At 42.6% G+C, this 24,302-nt stretch overlaps 1 protein-coding gene across 2 annotated transcripts in view; it reads left to right on the top strand.

Annotated features, from left to right (window-relative positions):
- Positions 1-20,251, top strand: part of LOC105537520 (chromosome unknown open reading frame, human CXorf56) — a 31,699-nt gene extending 11,448 nt beyond the window's left edge. The window contains exons 3-9 of one of the 2 annotated variants that reach the window (XM_011977148.1): positions 521-638; positions 14,454-14,495; positions 15,483-15,621; positions 17,380-17,469; positions 18,562-18,654; positions 19,237-19,658; positions 19,995-20,251. In XM_011977148.1, the coding sequence (XP_011832538.1) occupies positions 521-638; positions 14,454-14,495; positions 15,483-15,621; positions 17,380-17,469; positions 18,562-18,654; positions 19,237-19,299 (545 nt within the window). In that variant the 3' untranslated portion in view covers positions 19,300-19,658; positions 19,995-20,251. Of the gene's footprint in view, positions 1-520; positions 639-14,453; positions 14,496-15,482; positions 15,622-17,379; positions 17,470-18,561; positions 18,655-19,236; positions 19,699-19,994 lie in introns of those variants that run through there. The other variant, XM_011977149.1, reaches the window with a different exon arrangement.
- The last annotated feature ends 4,051 nt before the right edge of the window (positions 20,252-24,302 follow it).

The following is a 24,302-nucleotide window of genomic DNA, read 5'->3' as shown; positions in this document are numbered from 1 at the left end:
TAATTGCCCTGCCTCATTCTTCTCAGTAGCTGAGACTATAGGTGCATGCCACCACGCCCAGCCTCTCTCCTTTTTTTAGCACACACCCACTTTTCCCAGTGCTTCCTCGTAGGCATTCCAGTATGCTTGATTGTGTCTTCTGATTCTAATGCATTATAACACAAACCAAGTGTACTATGATCACAGAAATCCTCATAGAAACCTGAATTGCAGTACTGGGGAGGACTTTTGAGATAATATCATCTACTCATCTTTCAAATGAGGCAAAAGTCTCTGAAGGAGGAAGTGATTTGCTAAAGATCACCAGGGTAGTAGCAGAGCTGGGACCAAATACCAAGGTCTCCTGACAGAAAGTCAGTTTTAGTCGGAACATTCAGTAATAGGTTTCAATAAGCATAGTAATTGCAGTAGAAAATTCTAGTGCTAGAGACCCCATTCAAAACTTCTCAGGATATTTTGCAGTGACTTATTTGCTATATTTTGCCGTGACTCTAGTGACCAAATCTCTCCATTCCTTCAGACTGCCAGTTAGAGAAATTGCCCATGAGGCCCCGGGACCGGTCCCGTGTGATTGATGCTGCCAAACATGCCCATAAGTTTTGTAACACAGAAGACGAGGAGACTATGTATCTGCGGAGGTAAGAGGTTGATGCTCCCTGTTTAGGATTTCCCTATTGTGTTGGAGTCTGTTTCTGAATAATATAAATATCACATCTGTTGTTGAACAGGTCAGTTGGGCCCAATACTTTGACATTTGTGGTGGTTTTCTAACTTCTGTTAATGTAGTAATATCTTTATTGTGCTTTGTTGAAATGGTGCTCAGATGTGATTCCATTGCTTTTTTTTTTTTTTTTTTTTTTGAGATAGAGTCTCGCTCACTCTGTTGCTCAGGCTGGAGTGCAGTGGTGTGACCTCAGTTTACCGCAACCTCCACCTCCCAGATTCAAGCAACTCTGTTACCTCAGCCTCCCTGATAGCTGGAATGACAGGCGTGCACCACCACGCCCAGCTAATTTTTGTATTTTTAGTAGAGACGAGGTGTCACCATGTTGGCCAGGCTGGTCTCGAACTCTTGTCCTCAAGTGATCCTCCCTCCTTGGCCTCCCAAAGTGCTGGGTTTACAGGCGTAAGCCACTGTGCCCGGCCCCTCCATTGCCATTTGATAGCTGTAGTTTGTTTACAATGTACAGGTTTGAATGAGTTCATTCAACCTGTAATCTTGTGGAGCATACCATGTGCCAGGCACTGAGCTAGGTACTGGATCTGTGAAGATGAATAAGGTATGATTTTTACCATTAAAGAGCTCGTGACTTTGAGGGAATGACTCCTGTTGTGATGGTCTTCTGAACACAAGGAAAAACAGGTGGGAGTGGGTCATTTGTCCTGAATGGTGGCCAGGAAAGTCTTCAAAAGATGATGGCATTTGTGTTTAGCCTGAACTAGGATTTCACCAAGTAGATGAAGGGAATGAAGAGCATTCCGGGTGGAAGGAATATGGAAGCATTAAAAACATCAAACATGGTGTGCTTTAGAAACCTGAATTGTCCTTTGTGACTGGAGCACAGGTTACTTTACAGGAAGGGGTTGATGCATACTAGGGTGAGGACAGAGTAAAGTACTGAAGTGGTCAAGTTTGGCCTTAATCTGTAAGCAATGAAGAGCCATCTCCGTTTTTTTTTTTTTTTTTTTGGACAGAGTTTTGCTCTTGTTGCCCAGGCTGGAGTGCAATGGTGTGATCTTGGCTCACTGCAACCTCCATCTCCCAGGTTCAAGTGATTCTCCTGCCTCAGCCTCCCGAGTAGCTGGGATTACAGGCACCTGCCACCACGCCTGGCTAATTTTTTGTATTTTTAGTAGAGATGGGGTTTCACTATGTTGGCCAGGCTGGTCTCGAAATTCTGACCTCAGACGATGCACCTGCCTCTGCCTCCCAGAGTGCTGGGATTAGAGGCATGAGCCACTGCACCCGGCCCATCTCTGTTTTTTAAGCAGCGGTGTGATGTGGTTAGCTCTGTTTTAGATTTGGGAGTCCTTGGTATATATGGGAAATTGAAACCTGGGAAGGGATAAAATTACAGTGTGGAGCAAGCAGAGAGGACTGAATATTTAAAAGGCAGACGAAAGAATTGGAACAGAACCAGAAGAACCTGGTGATGTGGAAAACAGAGGAGAGAGTATCAAGAAGTGTGTGCGGGTGTGACTAGGGAATGGTTACCAGCAGGTGCTAGAAGTCATGGAAAGGTCAATCGTAGGAATTAAAATATCCATCCATTCATGCAACAAATATTTCATTTACTGAGTTCCTATGTGTTCCAGATACTATCCTAGAAGTCTGGAATATTCCAGTGTATTAGTTTTCTAGAGCTGCCATAATAAAGTACTACAGCCTGGGTGTGGTGGCTCACACCTGTAATCCCAGCACTTTGAGAGGCTGAGGTGGGTGGATCACTTGAGACCGGGAGTTCGTAGTGAACTCCCATCTCTACTAGAAATACAAAATTTAGTTGGGCATGGTGGTGCGTGTGCCTGTAATCCCAGTTACTCGGGATGCTGGGATAGGAGAATTGCTTGAATGGGGAGGCAGAGGTTGTAGTGAGCTGAGATTGTGCCACTGTACTCCAGTCTGGGTGACAGAGTAAGACTCTGTCTCAAAAAATAAAAAAAATAAAGTACTACAAACTGGGTGGCCTAAAACAATAGAAATTGTTTAATAGTTGTAGAGGCTAGAAGTCTGAAATCAAGGTGTTGGTAAGTCCATGCTGTCTCTCAAGATTGTAGGGGAGAATCCTTCCTTGCCTCATTCCTGGTTTTTGGCGTTTACCAGCAATCCTTGGCATTCCTTGGCTTGTAATGTAAATGCATCACTCCAATCAGTGCTTGTATCATCACATGGTATTGCCCCTTTGCCTGTTCTTTTCTTAGAAGGGCACCAATCATACTGGATTAAGGGCCCATCCTCCTCCAGTATGACATCATTTTAACTTAACTAACTGTATCTGCAACATCACTATTTCCAAATAAGGTCACATTCCAAGGTTCCTGGATGGATGTGAATTTTTTTTCTTTTTTCTTTCTTTTTTTTTTTTTGAGATGGTGCATGCTACCATGCCTGGCTAGTTTTTGTATTTTTAGTAGATACGGGTTTTCACCGTGTTGGCCAGGCTGGTCTCAAACTCTTGGACCCAAGTGATCCTCCCACCTCAGTCTCCCAAAGTGCTGGGATCACAGGCATGAGCCACTGTGCTCGGCCAGAATGTGAATTTTTAAGGGTCACTATCTAATCCCGTACAACCAGTAAACAGCAAAGAATCCTGCCCTTATGAAACTTTAGTGTTGAACCAGAAAAAGCTATAGGCTGACATCTAGCTACGTGTTTTCTTTCCTTTCTTTCTTTTTTTTTTGAGATGGAGTCTCGCTCTGTCGCCCAAGCTGGAGTGCAGTGACGCGATCTCAGCTCACTGCAACCTCTGCCTCCTGGATTCACGTAATCCTCCTGCCTCAGCCACCCATGTAGCTAGGATTACGGTTGTGTACCACCATGCCTGGCTACTTTTTGTATTTTTAGTAGAGACAGGGTTTCACCATGTGAAACTGCTCTTGTGAGTCTCCTTCTCCTTCTTTGGCCTTCTCAATCCTTTGGATTCTTTTTCTTCTGCCTGCGCCTCAAGTATTGGTATTCCACACGGTTCTGATCTTGCTTTTGTCCCTGCTCTCTTTATGCCTTCCTTGGGCATTCTTGTCACTTTACATGGCATTAGTTACACTTACGCTGATGATAAAATCTAAATCTGCCTACTGTGCCTTCCTGTATCCCAGAACTGTATAGCCAGTTGCCTACTCTACCTCTTTACCTGATGTCCTACCTTTCAGATCCAACATGATGAAGGCCAAACTCATCATTTCTCTACTGTGGACAATACCACAGATTGATTCACTCAGCACCACTCTGACACTCTTCTACTACACCCTCCTATACATGAGTGTCTGTAAAGTTAGGGTGCATATTCCAGTCCCCTTCCCCACAACAACTAAGATTCTGAATATGACTTAGCTTTGGCCAAGCAAAAGAGATGGAAGTAGATGTCAGTTGATGGGTGACTTCAAGCCTTTTTTACCCTTTTATCCTTATTCCATCCTGCTTCTTAGGAAATGGACATGATAATTGGAGTACTAGCAGCCAGTCTGGGACTGGGAAGGAGAGGCCACAAGAATTGCAGAGCCTTTGCCCTGCTATCCTTGGGTCTCAACCAGTGCTCAGAACTGCCTTCCTCCTGATGTCTTTTACATGAGAGAACAAGCTCTTTTGTTGAAGCCATTGCAGTCAGGTCTCTATTACTATTAGCCAAATATTAGTCCTTCTTTTCCTTCTTCTTATGATGACACAAGGATTCGTGCAGTGGCCCCAGCGAGAAATCTAGGAGTCAGTCTCTCTTTGTCTCATCTGTCCCCACCATCCCCTGCATACATCTAGTCACTCACCACGTACTGTCGATTCTGCCTTCTAGTCTCTTTTGTGGCTGCCTCCTCCTGTTCAGCCCTGCTGCACTGCCGTTATTCCAGTACCCAGAATCACTTGCTTAGACTACTGAAGTGGCCTCTTACCTGGTCTTTTGGTCTATAGTTTTGCTCTTCTTCAGTCTATCCTCTACTGCTTGAATTATCTGAAATACACATTATGTCAGTCACCTGCTTCAAATCTGTTAGTGACTCTTCATCACTTATAGCAATGCCTTTCAAACATTTTTAGATGAAAAATCCTTTCTTTAATTAAATTCTTACCCAGAAGTATAAATAAATAAGACTGATAAGCAGAAAGCTGTTCTGAGTAGGGAGGAGTCTAGCCCAATCCATTAAGGACTCCTCCTTCCTCCCCATCTGATTTCATTTAGGGATCATTGTGGAGTACAAGGAAAACACTCCTAGTTGGCTGAATAAAAATCTAAGCCTGAATGCACTCTATGATCTGTCCATCCTCATCTTCTAGTACTCTCTTGATTTTTTTTTTTTTAAAGAACAAACATTTATCATTTTATATCTTTTCAGCAATTCAAGAGCAAGCTTAGCTAGGTTGTTCTGGTCTCATGAAGCTGCGATTAAGAAGATGACCATGTAAACAGTCATCTGAAGTCTTTTTTTTTTTTTGAGACAGGGTCTCACTCTGTCACCCAGGCTAGAGTGCAGTGGCACAATCACAGCTCACTGCAGCCTCGATCTCCTGGGCTCAAGTGATCCTCCCACCTCAGCCTCCTGAGTAGCTGGGACTATGGGCATGTGCCACCATGCCTGGCTAATTTTTAATTTTTTTTGTAAAGACAGGGTCTTCCTATGTTGCCCAGGCTGTTCCTGAACTCCTAGGCTCAAGCAATCCCCCTGCCTTGTCCTCCCACAATGTTGGGATTACAGGTGTGAGCCACCATGCCTGGCCTGAAATCTTGATTAGGGCTGGAGATTCCTCTTCCTACCATGGTAGGCAGCTGAGTGCTAACTGTTGGCAAGAAGCCTCAGTTTCTTACCACAGGGATCTTTCCATAAGGCTGCTTGAGTATCCTCATGATATGGAAGCTGGATTCCCACAATGTAAGTAATTCAGGAGAGCAAGGCAAAAGCCACAGTGTGTTTTATGGCTATGACTCAGAAGGCATGCACAGTTGTTTCTGTGATGTCCTTTTGGTATCACAAGTCAGCGCTATTCATTGTGGGAGGTGACTGTACAAGGGTGTTAGTACCAGGGACAAGGATCATTGGGGGCCACCTTAGAGGCTAGCTACCACAGCCAGAATGGAGAATTTTTTTTTTCTTGAGATAAAATCTCACTCTGTTGCCCAGGCTGGAGTGCAGTGGCGCAATCTCGGTTCACTGCAACCTTCACCTCCTGGGTTGAAGTGATTCTCCTGCCTCAGCCTCCTGAGTAGCTGGGATTATAGGCACGCACCACCATACCTGGCTAATTTTTGTATTTTCAGTAGAGACAGGGTTTCACCATGTTGGCCAGGCTGATCTCGAACTCCTGACCTCAAATGATCCACCCACTTTGGCCTCCCAAAGTGCTGGGATTACAGGCGTGAGCCACTGTGCCCAGCCGAGAATGTTTTGTTTTGTTTTTGGTCACTGAGTCTTCCCTATCTCATATATTCCTTGAGATTCAGGATAGGAAAGAAAATCAAGGTCAATTATCCCAAACATCTAGCTCATGTTAATCACTTCTTTATAGTCATACCACTTGAAATTCTTACCTCATTTACATTAAAGTCTCATTTCAATAAGATGAACTTTTTGAGAGCAGGAACCGTGCCTATTTTTCTGAAACCCTTAGGACAGACATCTTGCCTGCTTCTTGGCACATAGTTAGAAATAGACACATTTTTATAAACTTGACAAAATCCAGTTTGTCATTGGTACTTGAAGATTAACTCATTGAGAAATATGCAGCCCCATTTATTTGATATTTCTATGCGTTTTGAAAGCTTGAACTTATGGGATTGGCTGACTTCAGGATTCTAGGAGAAGTTCATTCTCCGTGTGGTGAATCTCTCCCTTTAGTATGGGGTTGAATTTAGTCCCAGTGGGACCAGACAGGGTATACAGAACCAATAATATTGTTAGTGCCCTGGTCCCGTGATGTCAGTGAATTGGAGCACCTTCGACATAAGTAATACTTGTAAATGGAGAGGCAGAATGTTAAAGATGATGGTCAGCACAGTCTGTATAGTTATATCGCAAGCAGTACCACTTTGTGACTTTGGGCGAGTAATCTTTTAGGCCCCCAATTTCCTTATCCTTCAATTGGGAAAATAATACCCATGTGTTGTCAAAGAGCAACTGGAGTCTCCTACAGTACCAGAAAGACCGTAAATAGTTATAATAACTTTGGAGAGCACTTTGGCAACATCCAGTATAGCTAAAGATGCATATAATGTATGCCTTAGCAACTCTACTTTTCATGTACACCTTAGCAAAGTGATTCTCAACCTTCGCTATGTGCCAGAATCATCTGGAGGAGTTTTTGTTTTGTTTTGTTTTGTTTTTTAATTCGGATGCCTCAGCTTTACCCTCAGAGACTCAGATTTCGTTTTTGTTTTCGTTTTTTTTTTTTGAGACAGAGTCTTACTCTGTTACCCAGGCTGGAATACAATGGCACGATCTCTGTTCACTGTAACCTCCGCCTCCCGGGTTCAAGCAATTCTTCCACTTCAGCCTCCTGAGTAGCTGGGATTACAGGCACCCACCGTCATGCCTGGTTAATTTTTGTAGAGACAGGGTTTCACCATGTTGGCCAGGCTGGTCTTGAACTCCTGACCTCAGGTGATCTGCCTACCTCAGCCTCCCAAAGTGCTGGGATTACAGGCGTGAGCCACTGCACCCAGCTGAGATTTAGTTTCTTTTAAATTGAGTTATAATCTACATACCATAAAAGTCACCATTTTAAAGTGTATGATTCAGTGGTTTTAGTATGTTTGCAAGGTTGTGCAAAAGATTGGACACCTCTGCCCTAGAGAAAGGAATGCTGCACAGAGGCCAGGAAAAGTCTGAACAGACAGGCCTTGCTGGGTTTAGATCATGTGCTTTTCATCCAATCACATTTCTACATGGTTGTCAATCATGTCTCTAACAAAGCTACCATAAAACCCAGGAAGACAGGGTTTAGGAAGCTTCTGGATGGCTGAATACGTGGAGGTTCCTGAAGGGTGGTGTGCCCAGGGAGGGCATGGAAGCTCCAAACCACTTGCCCCTTACCTCACCCTGCACATCTCTTCTCTGTATCCTTTGTGATATCCTCTATAGTTAACTGATAAACATTAACTATTTCCCTGAGTTCTGTGAGCCACACTAGCAAATTAATCGAACCCAAAGAGGGGGTCGTGGGAACCCCAACTTGAAGCTAGTTGGTCAGAAGTTCTGGAGGCCTGGCTTGGCATGGCAGCTCACGCCAGTAATCCCAGAACTTTGGGAGGCTGAAGGGGGCGGATCACTTGAGGTCAGGGGTTCGAGACCAGCCTGGCCAACATGGCGAAACCCTGTCTCTACAAAAAAAAGTTACAAAAATTAGGCAGGCGGCCGGGTGCGGTGGCTTATGCCTGTAATCCCAGCACTTTGGGAGGCTGAGGCAGGTGGATCATGAGGTCTGGAGATTGAGACCATCCTGACTAACACGGTGAAACCTCGTCTCTACTAAAAATACAAAAAATTAGCCGGGTGTGGTGGCACACACCTGGAGTCCCAGCTACTCGGGAGGCTGAGGCAGGAGAATCGCTTGAACCTGGGAGGCGGAGGTTGCAATTTGCCGAGATGTGCCGTTGCACTCCAACCTGGGTCACAGAGCGAGACTCAGTCTTTAAAAAAAAAAAAAAAAAGTTTTGGAAGCCTGGACTTGCGACTGGTATCTGGTTGGTGGCCGGTCTTGGGGTCCAAGCCCTCAACCTGTGGTATCTGACACTGTCCGAGTAGACAGTGTCAGAACTGAATTGGAGGACACCTAGCTGGCATCCATTTATTGGAGTGTGGGGTTTTCCCCACACACATTTGGTCACAGAAGTCGTCTTCTGTGTTGAGGGTTGTTGTGGTATGAGATCAGAGGAAAAAACCAATTTGACAGAGTTTTTCCCAAACAGCTGGCATTCACCAATAGACCATCTGCCTCAGTTGTACTGCCTGCCTGCCTGCTTCATCGTTCCTCCCTCCTCTCTGCCCTGGCCAGTCAAGTTGGAAGGGAACCTTAGGAAGGACGGGGAAACAGAGGAAGTAGATAGAAATTCTTTTTTTTTTTTTTTTTTTTTTGAGACGGAGTTTTACTCTTGTTGCCCAGGCTGGAATGCAGTGTTGCAATCTCGGCTCACTGCAATCTCCGCCTCCTGGGTTCAAGCGATTCTCCTGCCTCAGCCTCCTGAGTAGCTGGGATTACAGGCACGTACCACCATGCCTGGCTAATTTTTTGTATTTAGTAGAGATGGGGTTTCACCATGTTGGTCAGACTGGTCTCGAGCTCCTGACCTCAGGTGATTCACCCGCCTTGGCCTCCCAGAGTGCTGGGATTATAGTGTGAGCCACCGCGCCCGGCCCCCATTTTTAAATTGGTGTATTTGTCTTTCTGTTGTTTAGTTGTAAGAATTCTATATTACGCATACTAGTCCCTTATCATATATATGATTTGCAAGTATTTTATTTCATTCTGTGAATTGTTTTCTCACTTTTTTGATGATATTCTTTGAAGCACACAAGTTTTAAATTTTTATCATCCTATTTATCTGGTTTTTTTCTTCCATTGTTTGTGCTTTGGGCGTCATTTCTAAGAAATGGCCAGGCATGGTGGCTCATGCTTGTAATCCCAGCACTTTCGGAGGCCGAGGTGGGTGAATCATTTGAGGCCAGGAGTTTGAAACTAGCCTGGCCAACATGGCGAAACCCCATCTCTACTAAAAATACAAAAATTAACTAGGCGTGGTGGTGCACACCTGTAGTCTCAGCTACTTGGGGCTGAGGTAGAAGAGAATCACTTGAACCGGGTAGGTAGGTGGAGGCTGTAGTGAGCCAGCCGAGATCGTACCACTGTACTCCAGACTGGGTGACACAGCCTGAATCTGTTTCAAAAATAAAGAAGAAATGTTTGCCTAATCCAAGCATATGAAGATTTGCAGCTGTGTTTTCTTCTAAGAGTTTTATAATTTTACTACTTACATGTAGGTCTTTCATTCATTTTGAGTTAATTTTTGTGTATAGTAGGGGGCTAAATTCATCCTTTTGCATGTGGCTATCTAGTTGTCCCAGGACCTTTTGTTAAAAAGACTGGGTTTTTCTCCCTTAATGGTCTTGGCACCCTTGTTGAAAATCAGTTAACCATATATGTATGGGTTTATTTTAGACTCTCAGTTCTATTCCATTGACCTGTATGTCTGTCCTTATGCCAGTACCACCCTGTCTTTATTACTGTAGCTTTTTAGTCAGTTTTGAAATTGGTAAGTGTGAGTTCTCCAACTTTGTTTTTGTTTTTCAAGATTGCTTTGGCTGTACTGGATTTCTTCCAATTCCATATTAATTTTAGGATCAGCTTAAATTTCTGTGAAAAAGCCAGCTGGGATTTTGAAAGGGACTGTGTTGAATCTGGAAATTCTTTCGAGGAATATTGCCACCTTAACAATATTAAGTCTTCCAATCCATGAACATCAAAATGTGTTTACATTTATTTAGGTCTTCTTTAATTTCTTTTGGTAATACTTTTTAGTTTTCAGTGTACATTTCTTGCACTTCTTTTGTTAAATTTATTCTAAGTGTTGAATAGAAGTAGTGAGAGTGGCATATTTATCTTGTTCCTGATTTTAGGGGGAAAGCTTTCAGTCTTTCACCATAAAGTATGATGTTAGTTTATGTGGTGTTATGATTTGAATGTGTTCCCCAAAAGTTCATGTGTTGGAAGCTTAATCTGTCTGCCCTATGAATGAATTAATGAGGCTCTGCTCTTATGCATGGATTAATGTTGCTGGCATATGAGTAGGTCTGTTATTGCAGGAGCGGCTTTGTTTTAAAACCAAGCTTTCTCACACTCACTTGCCCTTCCGCCATGTTATGATGCAGCATGAAGGCCCTTGCCCAATGCTGGAGCCATGCTCTTATGCTTCCCAGCTTTCAGAACTGTGAGAAATCAATTTCTTTCATTTATAAATTATCCAGTCTGTGGTATTATCTTACAGCAACAGAAAATGCACTAAGACGTGGGTAAACAGATGTGGGTTTTTCAGAGATGTCCTTTATTAGGTAGAGGAAGTTCCCTTCTATTCTTAGTATATTGAAGGGATTTTGAATTTTGTCAAGCACTTTTTCTATGTGTCTGTTGAAATGATTATGTTTTTCTCTTTCATTCTATCAATATGATGTGTTAAATTCTTTTTAGCTTTATTGAGGTATAATTAACAAAAATTGTATGTGTTTAAGGGATACAGCTTGATATTTTGATATACATGTACATTGTGAAATATCACCACAATTAAGCTAATTCATGTATCTGTCACCTCACAGTTACCATTTTCTTTGTGTGTGTAGGTAGTGAGAATACTTAAAAAATTTAGAATGTACAATACAGTATTGTTAACTATAGTTATGATGCTGTACATTAGATCTCCAAAACTTACTTATCTTGCATAACAGAAACTTTATACCTGTTGAACAACAACCTCCCATTTCCTCCACCTTCAGCCCCTGGCAATCACCATTCTACTCTCTGCTTCTATTGAGTTTGACTATTTTAGATTCCACAAACAAGTGAGGTCATGCAGTATTTGTCGTTCTGTGTTTTGCTTATTTCACTTAGCATAATGTCCTCCAAGTCCATCCATATTATCACAAATGGCAGGATTTCCTTCTTTTCGTAAGGCTGAATAATGTTCTGTTGTGTGTGCATGTGTGCGTGCGTGCCACCTTTTCTTTATCCACTTAGCCATTGATAGACATTTAGGTTGCTTCCATATCTTGGCTATTGTGAATAATGCCGCAATGAGCATGGGAATGCACATATCTCTTTGAGATGCTGAACTCATTTCCTTTGGATGTATACCAAGAAGTGGGATTGCTGGATCATAGGGTAGTTCTATAATTTTCTGAGGAGTCTCCCATACTGTGTTCTATAATGGCTGTACTAATTTATGTTTTCACCAGCACACCAGCAGTGTGTAAGGGTTCCCTTTTCTCCACATCCTCCCTAACACTTAACTTTTGTCTTTTTTTTTTTTTCTGAGACGGAGTCTTACTCTGTCACCAGGCTGGAGTGCAGTGGTGCAATCTCGGCTCACTGCAACCTCCACCTCCCGAGTTCACGTGATTCCCCTGCCTCATCCTCCCTAGTAGCTGGGACTACAGGCACATGCCAACATGCCTGGCTAATTTTTTGTATTTTAGTAGAGACGGAGTTTCACCATGTTGGCCAGGATGGTCTCGATCTCCTGACCTTGTGATCCGCCTGCTTTGGCCTCCCACAGTGCTGGGATTACAGGCATGAGCCACTGCGCCCAGCCTTGTCTTTTTGATAATAGCCATTCTAACTACTGGAGTGAAGGGATATCTCATTATGTGTTTTTTTTTTTTTTTTTTTGAGACAGGGTCTCACTCTGTTGCCTAGGCTGAAGTGCAGTGGTGCAAGCTTGGCTCACTGCAACCTCTGCTTCCCAGGTTCAAGTGATTCTCCTGCCTCAGCCTCCCAAGTAGCTGGGATTACAGGCGTGTGCCACAACACCCGGCTAATTTTTGTATTTTGAGTAGAGACAGGGTTTCACCATGTTGACCAGGCTGGTCTCGAACTCCTGGCCTCAAGTGATCTGCCCATCTTGGCCTCTGAAAGTGCTGGCATTCCAGGCGTGAGCCACCACGTCCAGCCCTCATTATGGTTTTGATTTGCATTTCCCTGATGATTAGTCTTTTCATATACCTGTTGGCCATTTATATATATGTCTTGGAGAAATGTCTATTCAGGTCATTGCCCATTTAAAAAATCAGGTTAATTATTTATTTGCTATTGAGTTGTATGAATTATTATGTGAGAAAAGAAGATTGGTTTGACCACAGAAAAACCTAAAATTTCCACATGGTGGAAAAAGTCAAAGACTAATGACAAACTAGAGAATAACCAAGGCCCCTTCATTATTTACAAGTTTCCTTAATGTAAAATTAAAAGGTAACTGAATAAACAAAGGAGATGAACTAACAGTTTGAAACAAAGAAAATACAAATGACTATTAAATATATGAAAAGATGTGTAACTTTACTCCTAAAAAAAGAAATACAAATTAAAAGATTCCATTTTTCACATGTGAGAATGGCAGTGATGCAATTTAATGGCATACAGTGTTGGTGAGACTGTAAGGAAACAGGAACTCTCAGTATATTGGTAGTGTGAGTCTAAATTGGTTCAACTTCTATAGAGAGAAATTTGGCAGCATCTACCAGAATTTAAAATGTACACACTTCTAGGAATTCATCCAACACGTAAAAAACATTTTGGTTCATCTATACAAAGGAATACAATGTGGTCCTTGTAAAGAATGAAGTAGCTCTTTATCTATTGATAGGAATATATATATATACATATATATATATATTTTTTTAACCAAGTTATATTTTTAAGTGAACGAAAGTAGAGAACACTGTATATTTGTTTAAAAAAGGAAAAAAAATATTTTCTTTATGTACCATTCAGAGTTCTTTGCTTATATATGCATCAGCTATCTCTAGGATGAGCAGAAGAAACCAGAAACAGTATTTGCCTCTGGGGAAGGGAACTGGGTGGGTGGAGGATGAGTGGGGAAGATATTTTTTGTTTTATACTCTTATGTATACCATATGCATATATTGCCTATTACAAAGTTGAAACAAGGGGAGGGGAAGTGAGGAGACCAGTCAGGACGAGCTGTTACAGTCGTCCAGGGAGTTGATAATGGTGGTGTAGGCTAAGATAGTGGCAGGAACGTGGAGACAAGCAGACAGATTCAAGGTCTTTTCTTGGAGATAAAATCCGTAGGATTTGCTGATGAAGTAGGTGTGGGAGATGAGGGGAAGAGAAGAATCAAGGATGAGTCCCAGGTTTCTGTTAAGCAGCCGTGTGGGTGGAATTGAGTCCTTGTGTATATGACTTGGTGTCTAAGGTGGTGGTGGTATTGTGTGGGCTCTTGAGCTTGACTGCCTGGGCTTAAATTCAACCTCTGCTTCCTAGCTCCACAACTTTGGGCAAGCCATGTAATGCTCTGTGGGCCTAGGTTCCTCATTTGTAAAGTGGGAATAATAATATGACCTACCTCACAGAGTTGTTGTAAGGATTAAATGAGTTAATACATGTATACTTTTTTTTTTTTTTTTGAGATGGAACCTTGTTCTGTCACCCAGGCTGGAGTGCAGTGGCGTGAACTCGGCTCACTGCAACCTCTGCCTTCCAGGTTCAGGTGATTCTCCTGCCTCAGCCTCCTGAGTAGCTGGGATTACAGGCACCCACCACCATGCCCGGCTAATTTTTATATTTTTAGTAGAGACGGGGTTTCCCCATGTTGGCCAGGCTGGTCTCAAACTCAAGTGATCCACCTACCTGGGCCTCCCAAAGTGCTAGGATTGCAGGCGTGAGCCACCGTGCCCAGCCGAGTTAATACATGTATGCTTTAGAATAGCTCTTGGCACATAGTAAAGGGTTTATAAATGGTTGCTGCTATTATTGTTGTTGTTATTACTGCAACTACTATTGCTGCCTGTGATTATGACTATGCTGCTCCTCCTCTTCCTCTTCCTTTGTCAGGGAGATACCTGACCCATTTCAGGGGCTTCCATAAATGTTACAGGAAGGGAGGAATGTTGAACCAATGAGTTGACCTATAAAATGAAAACCTTTTAAAGGCCCTCTTAGCGTTTGAAGAAATGGGATAGTAAAGTTGATACATTATGAGATTTGTTCATATCTTTTTATTTTTTAACTTCCATTTTCTGTGCAGACCTGAAGGCATTGAACGACAGTACAGGAAGAAATGTGCAAAGTAAGTATTAACAATGTGGGTTTCTCCAAGCATAGGCAAATAGAGGCATAATGTGTTAGGAAAATAATTATTTGGATACAACTCTCCATTATGTCTTTTTTTTTTTTTTTTGAGATGGAGTCTTGCTCTGTCGCCCAGGCTGGAGTGCAGTGGTGCGATCTCGGGTCACCGCAACCTCTGCCTCCGTGTTTAAGTGATTATCCTGCCTCAGCCTCTCTAGTAGCTGGGATTACAGTCACGTGCCACCATGCCCGGCTAATTTTTATATTTTTAGTAGAGACCGGGTTTTGACATGTTGGTCAGGCTGGTCTTGAACTCCTGACCTCAGTTGATCCGCCCACCTCAGCCTCCGAAACTGCTGGGATTACAGGCCTGAGCCACCTCGCCCGGCCCCCATTGTGTCTTTATCCTTATAATCTCAACTGTCTTCAGACTTCAACTAAGCACAAATACCAATATGTTCCCCAAAGAGGCTAGTTAAAGTTATATCTTTGACCAGATGACCAGAAAAAGGAATTTTTTTTTTTTGTTTGTTTTGAGACAGAGTCTTGCTCTTGTTGCCCAGGCTGGAGTGCAGTGGCACGACCTCCACTCACTGCAACCTCCACCTCCCAGGTTCAAGCAATTCTCCTGTGTCAGCCTCCCAAGTAGCTGGGATTACAGGCACCCGCCACCACGCCTGGCTAATTTTTGTATTTTGAGTAGAGACGGGGTTTTGCCATGTTGGCCAGGCTGGTCTCGAACTCCTGATCTCAGGTGATCCACCCGCCTCAGCCTCCCAAAGTGCTGAGATTACAGGCGTGAGCCAACACGCCTGGCCTAAGTGATTCTTATCAGGTAGAGGTAGTTTTAGGAAACACTGAGAAGAGCCAATCATTAGTTTATGCCACCAACAGAAATATTCCCAGAGTCTAAGCACACTTTGCAAATTGCTGTTTTGGGAATTTGGATTATGAGACTTCGCAGAAATCCACTGTGCCATTGCAGGTGTGGACTGCCGCTCTTCTACCAATCCCAGCCGAAGAATGCTCCCGTTACCTTCATTGTGGATGGAGCGGTAGTCAAGTTTGGCCAGGGCTTTGGGAAGACGAACATATATACTCAGAAACAAGAGCCTCCTAAGAAGGTAATTAACCATTGAAAGAGAGACTGCTTAATATAGCTCTAGATTTAGCTCATGTTTTGAAATAAGATTATAGTGCACGAGAAACTGCTCTTTATGGATGTATTCTTTTTATTTCTTTTTTTTGTCTTTTTCTTGCTTTTATTTCTTTTTCTTTTTTCTTTATGGATATATTCTTATACTTTATTTTTATTTTTTAAAAGTTAAAAACAATTTGGGGGGTGCATAGATGCACATATTTATGGGGTACATGAGATATTTTGATACGGGTATGCAGTGTGTAATCACATCATGGAAAATGGGGTATTCGTCCCCTCAAGCATGTATATGAATGCATTCTTTATTAATCGGGTGCCATTTTTGTGTATAAACAGATGCTATGTAATTGTAATACCTGTTATGTGTTTTCTGTTTTCTACAGTTGCCTCATGAGTAAGGTTAGAAATTGTATGGTTTTTACTCACATTATTTTCCTTCAAATTTTCCTCTTTTTATGGAGAGATGTCATCTGTTATTTTACATATGGTTTTTTTGAACAATTAAAAACAGTGAATTAGGCTAATTAAAAACTATGTTTCAAGCTGGGCATGGTGGCTCATGCCTGTAATCCCAGCACTTTGGGAGGCAGAAGTGGGAGGATCACTTGAGGCCAGGAGTTTGAGACCAGCCTGGGCAGCATGGCGAGACCCTATCTCTACAAAAAATAGAAAGTAAATTGGCTAGGTGTGATGGTGTTCACCTATAGTTCTAGCTACTCAGGAGACTGAGGTGGGAGGATCACTTTAGCCCAGGAGTTTGAGGTTACCTTCAGTTATGATTGTGCCACTGCACTCCAGCCTGGGTGACAGTAAGACCCTGTCTCTTAAAAAAAAATTAATTGCTGGGCACGGTGGCTCAAGCCTGTAATCCCAGCACTTTGGGAGGCCGAGACAGGCGGATCATGAGGTCAGGAGATCGAGACCATCCTGGCTAACCCGGTGAAACCCTGTCTCTACTAAAAAATACAAAAAAGTAGCCGGGCGAGGTGGCGGGCGCCTGTAGTCCCAGCTACTCGGGAGGCTGAGGCAGGAGAATCGCTTGAACCCAGGAAGTGGAGGTTACGGAGCTGAGATCGCGCCATTGCACTCCAGGCTGGGCAACAAGAGTGAGACTCCATCTCAAAAAAAAAAAAAAAAGTAATTAAAAATAAATTTTAAGAACCCATGATGGACCATGCATAGTGTCTCTTGCCTGTAATCCTAGCACTTTGGGAGGCTGAGGCAGGAGGATTGCCTGAGGCCAGGAGTTGGATACAAGCTTGAGACATTAAGTGTTAAGGATGCTTTTTTATACCTTCCGTCCTTTTTTTTTTTTTTTTTTGCGAGACCCAGTCTCTACAAAAAATGTAAAATTAGCCAGGTGTGGTGGCATATGCCTGTAATCCTAGCTAAGTGTGAGGCTGAGGCAGGAAGATCACTTGAGCCCAGGAGTTTGAGGTTGCAGTGAGCTATGATTGCACCACTGTATTCCAGCCTGGGCAACAGAGTGAGACCCTGTTTCAAAAAAATAAAGTAAGTAATAATAAAAAAAAGAGCCTTTGATGGCAAATGTTAGAAAAATATGTAAATAAAAACATTGGCACTTTTAAATAGGTCAGCCTGTCCCAAAGAGGTAGTGTTTCCCCCAGTACCCACAGCCCCTCACGCAGGCGTGTGCGCACACGCTCACAGTTCATGGATCCTGTTTTGATGAACCGGACTGACTTCTTGCCTGCCACTCCAGGTGATGATGACCAAACGGACCAAAGACATGGGCAAGTTCAGTTCTGTCACTGTGTCTACCATTGATGAAGAGGAAGAGGAGATTGAGGCCGTAAGTGTCTCTGGTCTTAAGGAAACTGGAATTTGGGGGGGAAGGGTGCGAGGAAAGGGGACTCTGGAGTTGGAGCCTTGGAGTAGTGGAAATATTAGAGACTTCACTTTGAGACCCTGCTTTGCTGATAAGAAACTGTGGGCTGGGCGCGGTGGCTGACATCTGTAATCCCAGCAGTTTGGGAGGCTGAGACGGGTGGATCATGAGATCAGGAGATCAAGACCAGCCTGGCCAGCATGGTGAAACTCCGTTTCTACTAAAAATACAAAAAAATTAGCTGGGCGTGGTGGTGCGTGACTGTAATCCAAGCTACTCAGGAGGCTGAGGCATGAGAATCGCTTTAACCCAGCAGGTGGAGGCTGCAGTGAGCCGAGATTGCGCCACTGCACTCCAGCCTGGGGACAGAGCAGGTCTCTGTCTCAAAAAAAAAAAAAAAAAAAAAGGAAGAGAAACTATGACAGTGAGCTCATTCCTGTTTCCTTGAATCTCAGAGACATCTGTAAAATGAAAACGAAGGAGTTGGATGAGATCAGTGATTTTTTTTCCCACATACTATTTTTAGAGACGCCTTAGAGGGCAAAGTCCTCATCCCTCTTAATTTGAGAAACTACTGGACTGAATGATTTCAGGTTCCTTCCAGTCCAACTCTGATGGTTTGTGAGTCTGTCCTCAGTAGTAGTAGCAATTACCTTTATGGTTCTTCAGTATAATATTGATGGCGAGATGTCATCTGCTGTTTTACAAATGTTTCAGTTAAAATGTAAATGCTACTGAAGAATTACTTGAACCCAGGAGGTGGAGGTTGCAGTGAGCTGAGATTGTGTCACTGCACTCCATCCTGGGCAACAGAGTCAGTTTCCTTCTCAAAAAAAATAAAAACAAAAAACAAAAAAACCAAATCCGCCTCCCTCCCCCCAGAAAAATACCCTAAATGCTCCTGGATTACTGAAAAGATGGAGAATGGAAAAGGAACAGAGTCCTGCCATTTTAGTCATGATTTCATGATTTGAGTAGTATACATTATGACTTAAGGTCTTTGTTGTTATTCCTTGGTGAGACTTCTGGTTTAAGGATGCTCCTTTTTTCCTTCAGAGGGAAGTTGCTGACTCATATGCACAGAATGCCAAAGTGATTGAAAAACAGCTGGAGCGCAAAGGCATGAGCAAGAGGCGACTGCAAGAGCTGGTGAGTAGCAGGGGGTAGCAAGGTGCTGGGGCCCAGTCGTTTGGATGTCTTGGTCTGAAAGACCTTCCAGCAGGCAGGGAAATCTTTTAGGAAATCTGTTGGGAGTTTCTAGAGTAGTTGGCTGCCAGTTTTATAACCCTGGTCTGTGACTGTCAGTATACCCTACTCTGTAGTAGTGACCCCAGGATCTGGGCCCTACATCATGATACTTGTTGTAGCCCTAACTAGGATGATATTTTATTTATTTTATTTTTATTTTATTTTATTTTATATATTTTGGAGATGGAATCTCACTGTCACCCGGGCTGGAATGCCGTGGCGCAGTCTGAGCTGTGCTGATTTCCTATGGCCACAGCCTTGTCTTTTTGCCCATTTTGCCTACAAATAGCATTTTTTGTGTGTGTGCTATAACATCAGAAAGGTTGGAAGGTAGATGTTAGAGGTATATAATGATTTGGGAACTGTGATTCTAGTTTGTACACTAAATAAACATTAAGGGAGAGTGTTTGGGTTGGTTAGAATAAGGAAGGAAGATAATTTTGTGTCATGTATCAAGACATACACTTTTTTTTTTCTTTCTAGGCCGAACTGGAAGCCAAGAAAGCGAAAATGAAGGGGACCTTGATTGACAACCAGTTCAAATAACCAGGCCTTTTTCTGAGCCCTAGACTGGAGGCAAGCATTTAGATCAGGAGGCAAAGTAATTTCTTGATTATATAGATGGACTCTTATTTGTGTCCTAGCAGAAGGCTTTACGTTGTTTCCCATTGGTTCTCCTACATTCAGTGAGGTCTTTAACTGAGTCCATTTGACTTTCTTTCTTTTTTTTTGAGACAGAGTCTTGCTCTGTCGCCCAGGCTGGAGTGCAGCGGCACGATTTCGGCTTACTGCAACCTCCGCCTCCTGGGTTCAAGCGATTCTCCTGCCTTAGCTTCCCGAGTAGCTGGGATTACAGGCGTGTGCTACCACACCTGGCTAATTTTTGTATTTTTAATAGAGACAGGGTTTCACCATGTTGGTCAGGCTGGTCTTGAACTCCTCACCTCGTGATCCGCCCTCCTCGGCCTCCCAAAGTGCTGGGATTACAGATGTGAACCACTGCCCCTGGCCACAAATCCATTCTCTTGTGTAATTTCCCTTTTGTTGTTGTTGTTATTTTATTTTAGTTTAGTTTTTGAGATGGAGTCTCACTCAGCCACCCAGGCTGGAGTGCAGTGGCATGATCTCGGCTCACTGCAACCTCTGCCTCCTGGGTTCAAGAGATTCTCCTGCCTCAACCTCCCGAGTAGCTGGGACTACAGGCACCTGCCACCACACCCAGCTACTTTTTGTATTTTTAGTAGAGACGGGTTTCACCATGTTGGCCAGACTGGTCTCGAACTCCTGACCTCAAATGATCCACCCACCTTAGCCTCCCAAAGTGCTGGGATTACAGGCGTGAGCCACCATGCCCAGCCTTGACCTGCTTTCTAGGAGATGGAGTTTTCTGAATTTTTCTGTATTTAGGTTTTCTGTACTATTTTTTGTCCATTTGATGCAAACTTCTTAAGCTGTGTAGAAACTTTATGAATAAATCAGTGCTTTAGTGTCTCCAGACGATTTTTGGAAAAAATATTATGGTGTGTCATAGAAAAAGCACCATGAATTATATTTAGGTATAGCAAGTCAGATCCTTTGAAGTGACTCTGTCTCTGTTCTTAGAAGGGTTCTTGGAATTGGCTGTGGTTTGAATCTTTCTACTGTCAGAGGAACCCCATTAAAAGCCAGAGTCTTCATAAGGCTTTCTTTACTTCAAACACTGAAGCTGTAGGTGAGCCATCCCATATCGATTGTATACTCAAAGAAGGAAAAGCCAGATTGCAGTGAGCGGGTAGGACAGCTCAGATCCAAATGAAAGTAGGGTCTCAAGTAACCCAAGACCGGGTGGCTCACACCTGTAATCCTAGCACTTTGGGAGGCCGAGGCGGGCAGATTGCCTGAGCTCAGGAGTTCGAGACCAGCCTGGGTAACATGGTGAAACCCTGTCTCTACTGAACTACAAAAGAAATTAGCCAGGTGTGGCAGCATGCGCCTGTAGTCCTGGCTACTCGGGAGGCTGAGGCAGGAGAATTGCTTGAACTCGGGAGGTGGAGGTTGCAGTGAGCTGAGATTGCGCCACTGTACTCCAGCACTCCAGCCTGGACGACAGAGTGAGACTCTGTCTCTACAAAAAAAAAAAAAAGTAACCCAAGGGAGGGAGCTACCATCTAGTCGGGCAGCTAGTACTGCTGCTTTGCATGGATACATGGGAGGGAGATGTTATAGATTAAGAAATGATAGCGAGATAAACAAAATGATCTGTTGGGTATCTTTTACTTTACGTTTGCTGTTTGCAGAGGAGTGTTGTATATATAGATATTATTTTATGTCACACTGCTTCAGTGATACCTATATCCATGTTTGTATCCATGTTTGTATCCATTCAACTGTATTAAAAGGTGTTGGGACAGGAGTTGTGTTAACCTTCTTGTGTTATCTACAAAAAGTTGCACTTAGTAGGTGTCCAAGGTGGTTTGTGAGGTGCTACGGGGAGATGATAGTAGGATAGTAGGTCAGGTTTTTGTTGTTGTTGTTGTTTGTTTTGCTTTTTTTCTGATCTTATTTGCAAGGCAAAGTAGGTTAGAGGTAAGCTAGCAAGAACTGGGAAAAAGAGGGGTGGGGGTCCCGGGAAGGCCCAGGATAGGGCTGTGTTACCATCTTCCCGGTTATTTTCCTGTATCCAATGAAGTCTTTGCAACAAATTCTTCATCTTGTTTCCTGTCCTCATTCTGAGAGATAATTAACCGTCATATGGATGACAAACCATAACCTCCTTACAGTTCCTTAACCTCTACTCCAGACAGTGACCTTTACCTTTCCTGCACTTTAGCCACAAACTCCCATACCACAGCCTGGATGTCATCCATTCCGCCTCCGAAATCCAGTACTTTGCTCTCTGACCACAACCTATCCTTGCTCTCATGTGCTCACTTCCTCTAAACCTATTTTATTTTGTTTTTAGATTTGAAGGGTGATTATTTTATTAACAGTAATAATGAAAAAATAGTAGTAAGAATAGCAACAATAATACTAGCTACCTTTTATTGAGCACTTACTATGTGTTGGATGCCATGGAAAGCACTTTACAGGTATTATCTTAGTCTAAACAACGCGACATCCTATGAGACAGGATTAACTGTTACCATCCTTGTTTTAGAAATGAGTGCTCCCAGGCTTAGAGAGTTTAAGTTTCTCAAGACCCCATAGCCAGTAAGAAATAAAGCCAAAAATCTGACTCTAAAACCTGAGCTCTTAACTATGCTGAACTCCCTCTGTGAATTTAAAACATACACATTATTCAGAACAGATTATAATTTCATTTTGAAAAATCAAGTGAAGTGCAAAGACAAGACACTTGCTTAGAGGAACGCCTGTGGCAAACGTGGTTACCTTTCTACATATTTTCTGAAATACTTGTCTTTAGATACTAATCGTAAACCATTTCAACATCTGGTTGAAATTATGCATGTTGTTTCATCTATAGGACTGTAAAACGTCATTAGCACCAAGCAAGCGTATGCTCTTCATTATGTTTTACTATTTCATATTGAAATAGTTATTAAAATAACATGATATGTTAGTCTTTAGTTTCTCTATTTTCTTTATTAACTTGTATTTTAACAGGAAATACAGCATTTTACTGTTGGTATGAAGAGCCATGTTGACATTTGGGAGAGTCTTATTCTTTTTTTTTTGTTTTGCAAATTATCAACTATGACAAAACATTAAAATGTTGCAAAATGTTCTCTATTAATTAGTGGCATTTGGAATTGTCACTTTATTGTTTAAAATAAATTGAAAAGCTTTTTAAAAAACTAGGTTGCCTGGGCCATTTTAGGTTCCTTGTCACTCTGCCCATGTCTCCTCAGTCTCTAATTTGTAAGTTTCTTCATGGCATCTCGTAATTTTAATTTGCATTTCCCTAATGGCAAATGGTGTTGAACATACTGTTTTCCTTTTTTTTTTTTTTAACTGTGGTAAAAAGCACATAAGGTTTACCATCTTAACCTTTTTTTTTTTTTTTTTTTTTTTGAGACGGAGTTTTGCTCTCGTAGTCCAGGCTGGAGTAAAATGGTGCAATCTCGGCTCACTGCAACCTCTGCCTCCCGGGTTCAAGTGATTCTCCTGCCTCAGCCTCCCAAGTAGCTGGGACTACGGGCGCCTGCCACTATGCCCGGCTAATTTTTGTATTTTTAGTAGAGATGGTGTTTCACCATGTTGGCCAGGCTGGTCTCCAACTCCTGACCCTGTGATCTGCCTGCCTCGGCCTCCCAAAGTGCTGGGATCACAGGCGTGAGCCACTGTGCTTGGCCCATCTTAACCATTTTTAATTGTGCAGTTCAATAGTGTTAAGTATTATTTGCATTATTGTGATACAGATTTCCGGAACTTTTTCATGTTGTAAATCTGAAACTCTATACCTATTAAGTAACAGCTCTCCCTTTCTCTCTCCCCACAACCCCTGGTAACCACCATTCTACTCTGTGTTTTTATGAGTTTGACTACTTTAGATATCTCATATAAGGGGAATCATATAACATTTATCTTTTTGTGACTGGCTTATTTCACTTAGCATAATGTCCTCAATGTTAAATCATGTTGTATGTGACAAGAACGCCTTCCTTTCTAAGGCTGAGTAATGTTCCCTTGTATGTATATACCACATTTTGTTTATCCATTCACCTGTCACTGGACATTGGGATTGCTTCCACCCCTTGCTATTGTGGAATAGTAGCACTATGAACATGAGTGTGCAAATATCTCTGAGACCCTGCTTTCAATTCTGATATATACCCCAAAGTGAAATTGTTGGTAGTTCTATTTTTAATTTTTTGAGGTGCCTCCATACATACTCTTTTCCACAGCACTTGTACCATTTTACAATCTTTTTTTGTTTGTTTTTGAGACAGAGTCTCACTCTATCACCCAAGCTGGAGTGCAGTGGTGCAATCTCAGCTCACTGAAACCTCTGCCTCCTGGGCTCAAGTGATTCTCTCACCTCAGCCTCCCAAGTAGCTGGGATTACAGGGGTGTGCCACCATGCCCAGCTCATTTTTGTATTTTTAGTAGAGATGGAGTTTCACCATGTTGGCCAGGCTGGTCTCAGACTCCTGACCTCAAGTGATCTGCCGGCCTCAGCCTCCCAGAGTGCTGGGATTACAGGCATGAACCACTGTGCCCGGCCACATTTTACAATGTTATCAGCAATACACAAAGGCTCTAATTTCTCCACATCCTCACCAACACTTGTTGTTTTTTTTTATTATTTTTAATTTTTTAGTAGTAATCATCCTAATGGATGTGAGGTGATATCTCATTGTAGGTTCTTTTTTTTTTTTTTTCATTTCTCTAATGATTAGTGCTGTTGAGCATTTTTTCATATGTTTGTTGGCCATTTGTATATCATCTTTAGAGAAATGTCTATTCAAGTTCTTTTGATCATTTTAAAATTGGATTATTTGATTTTTTGTGGTGGTTAATTTTTTTTTTTTTTTTTGAGACAGAGTCTCACTCTGTCACCCAGGCTGGAGTGCAGTGGCATGATCTTGGCTCACTACAATGTCTGCCTG

The sequence above is a fragment of the Mandrillus leucophaeus genome, unplaced genomic scaffold (genome assembly GCF_000951045.1).
Source record: "Mandrillus leucophaeus isolate KB7577 unplaced genomic scaffold, Mleu.le_1.0 Scaffold174, whole genome shotgun sequence".
Taxonomy (NCBI): Eukaryota; Metazoa; Chordata; class Mammalia; order Primates; family Cercopithecidae; genus Mandrillus; species Mandrillus leucophaeus.
The sequence above is the reverse complement of the archived record's forward strand: the minus strand, read 5'-3'. Positions and strand labels throughout refer to the sequence as shown.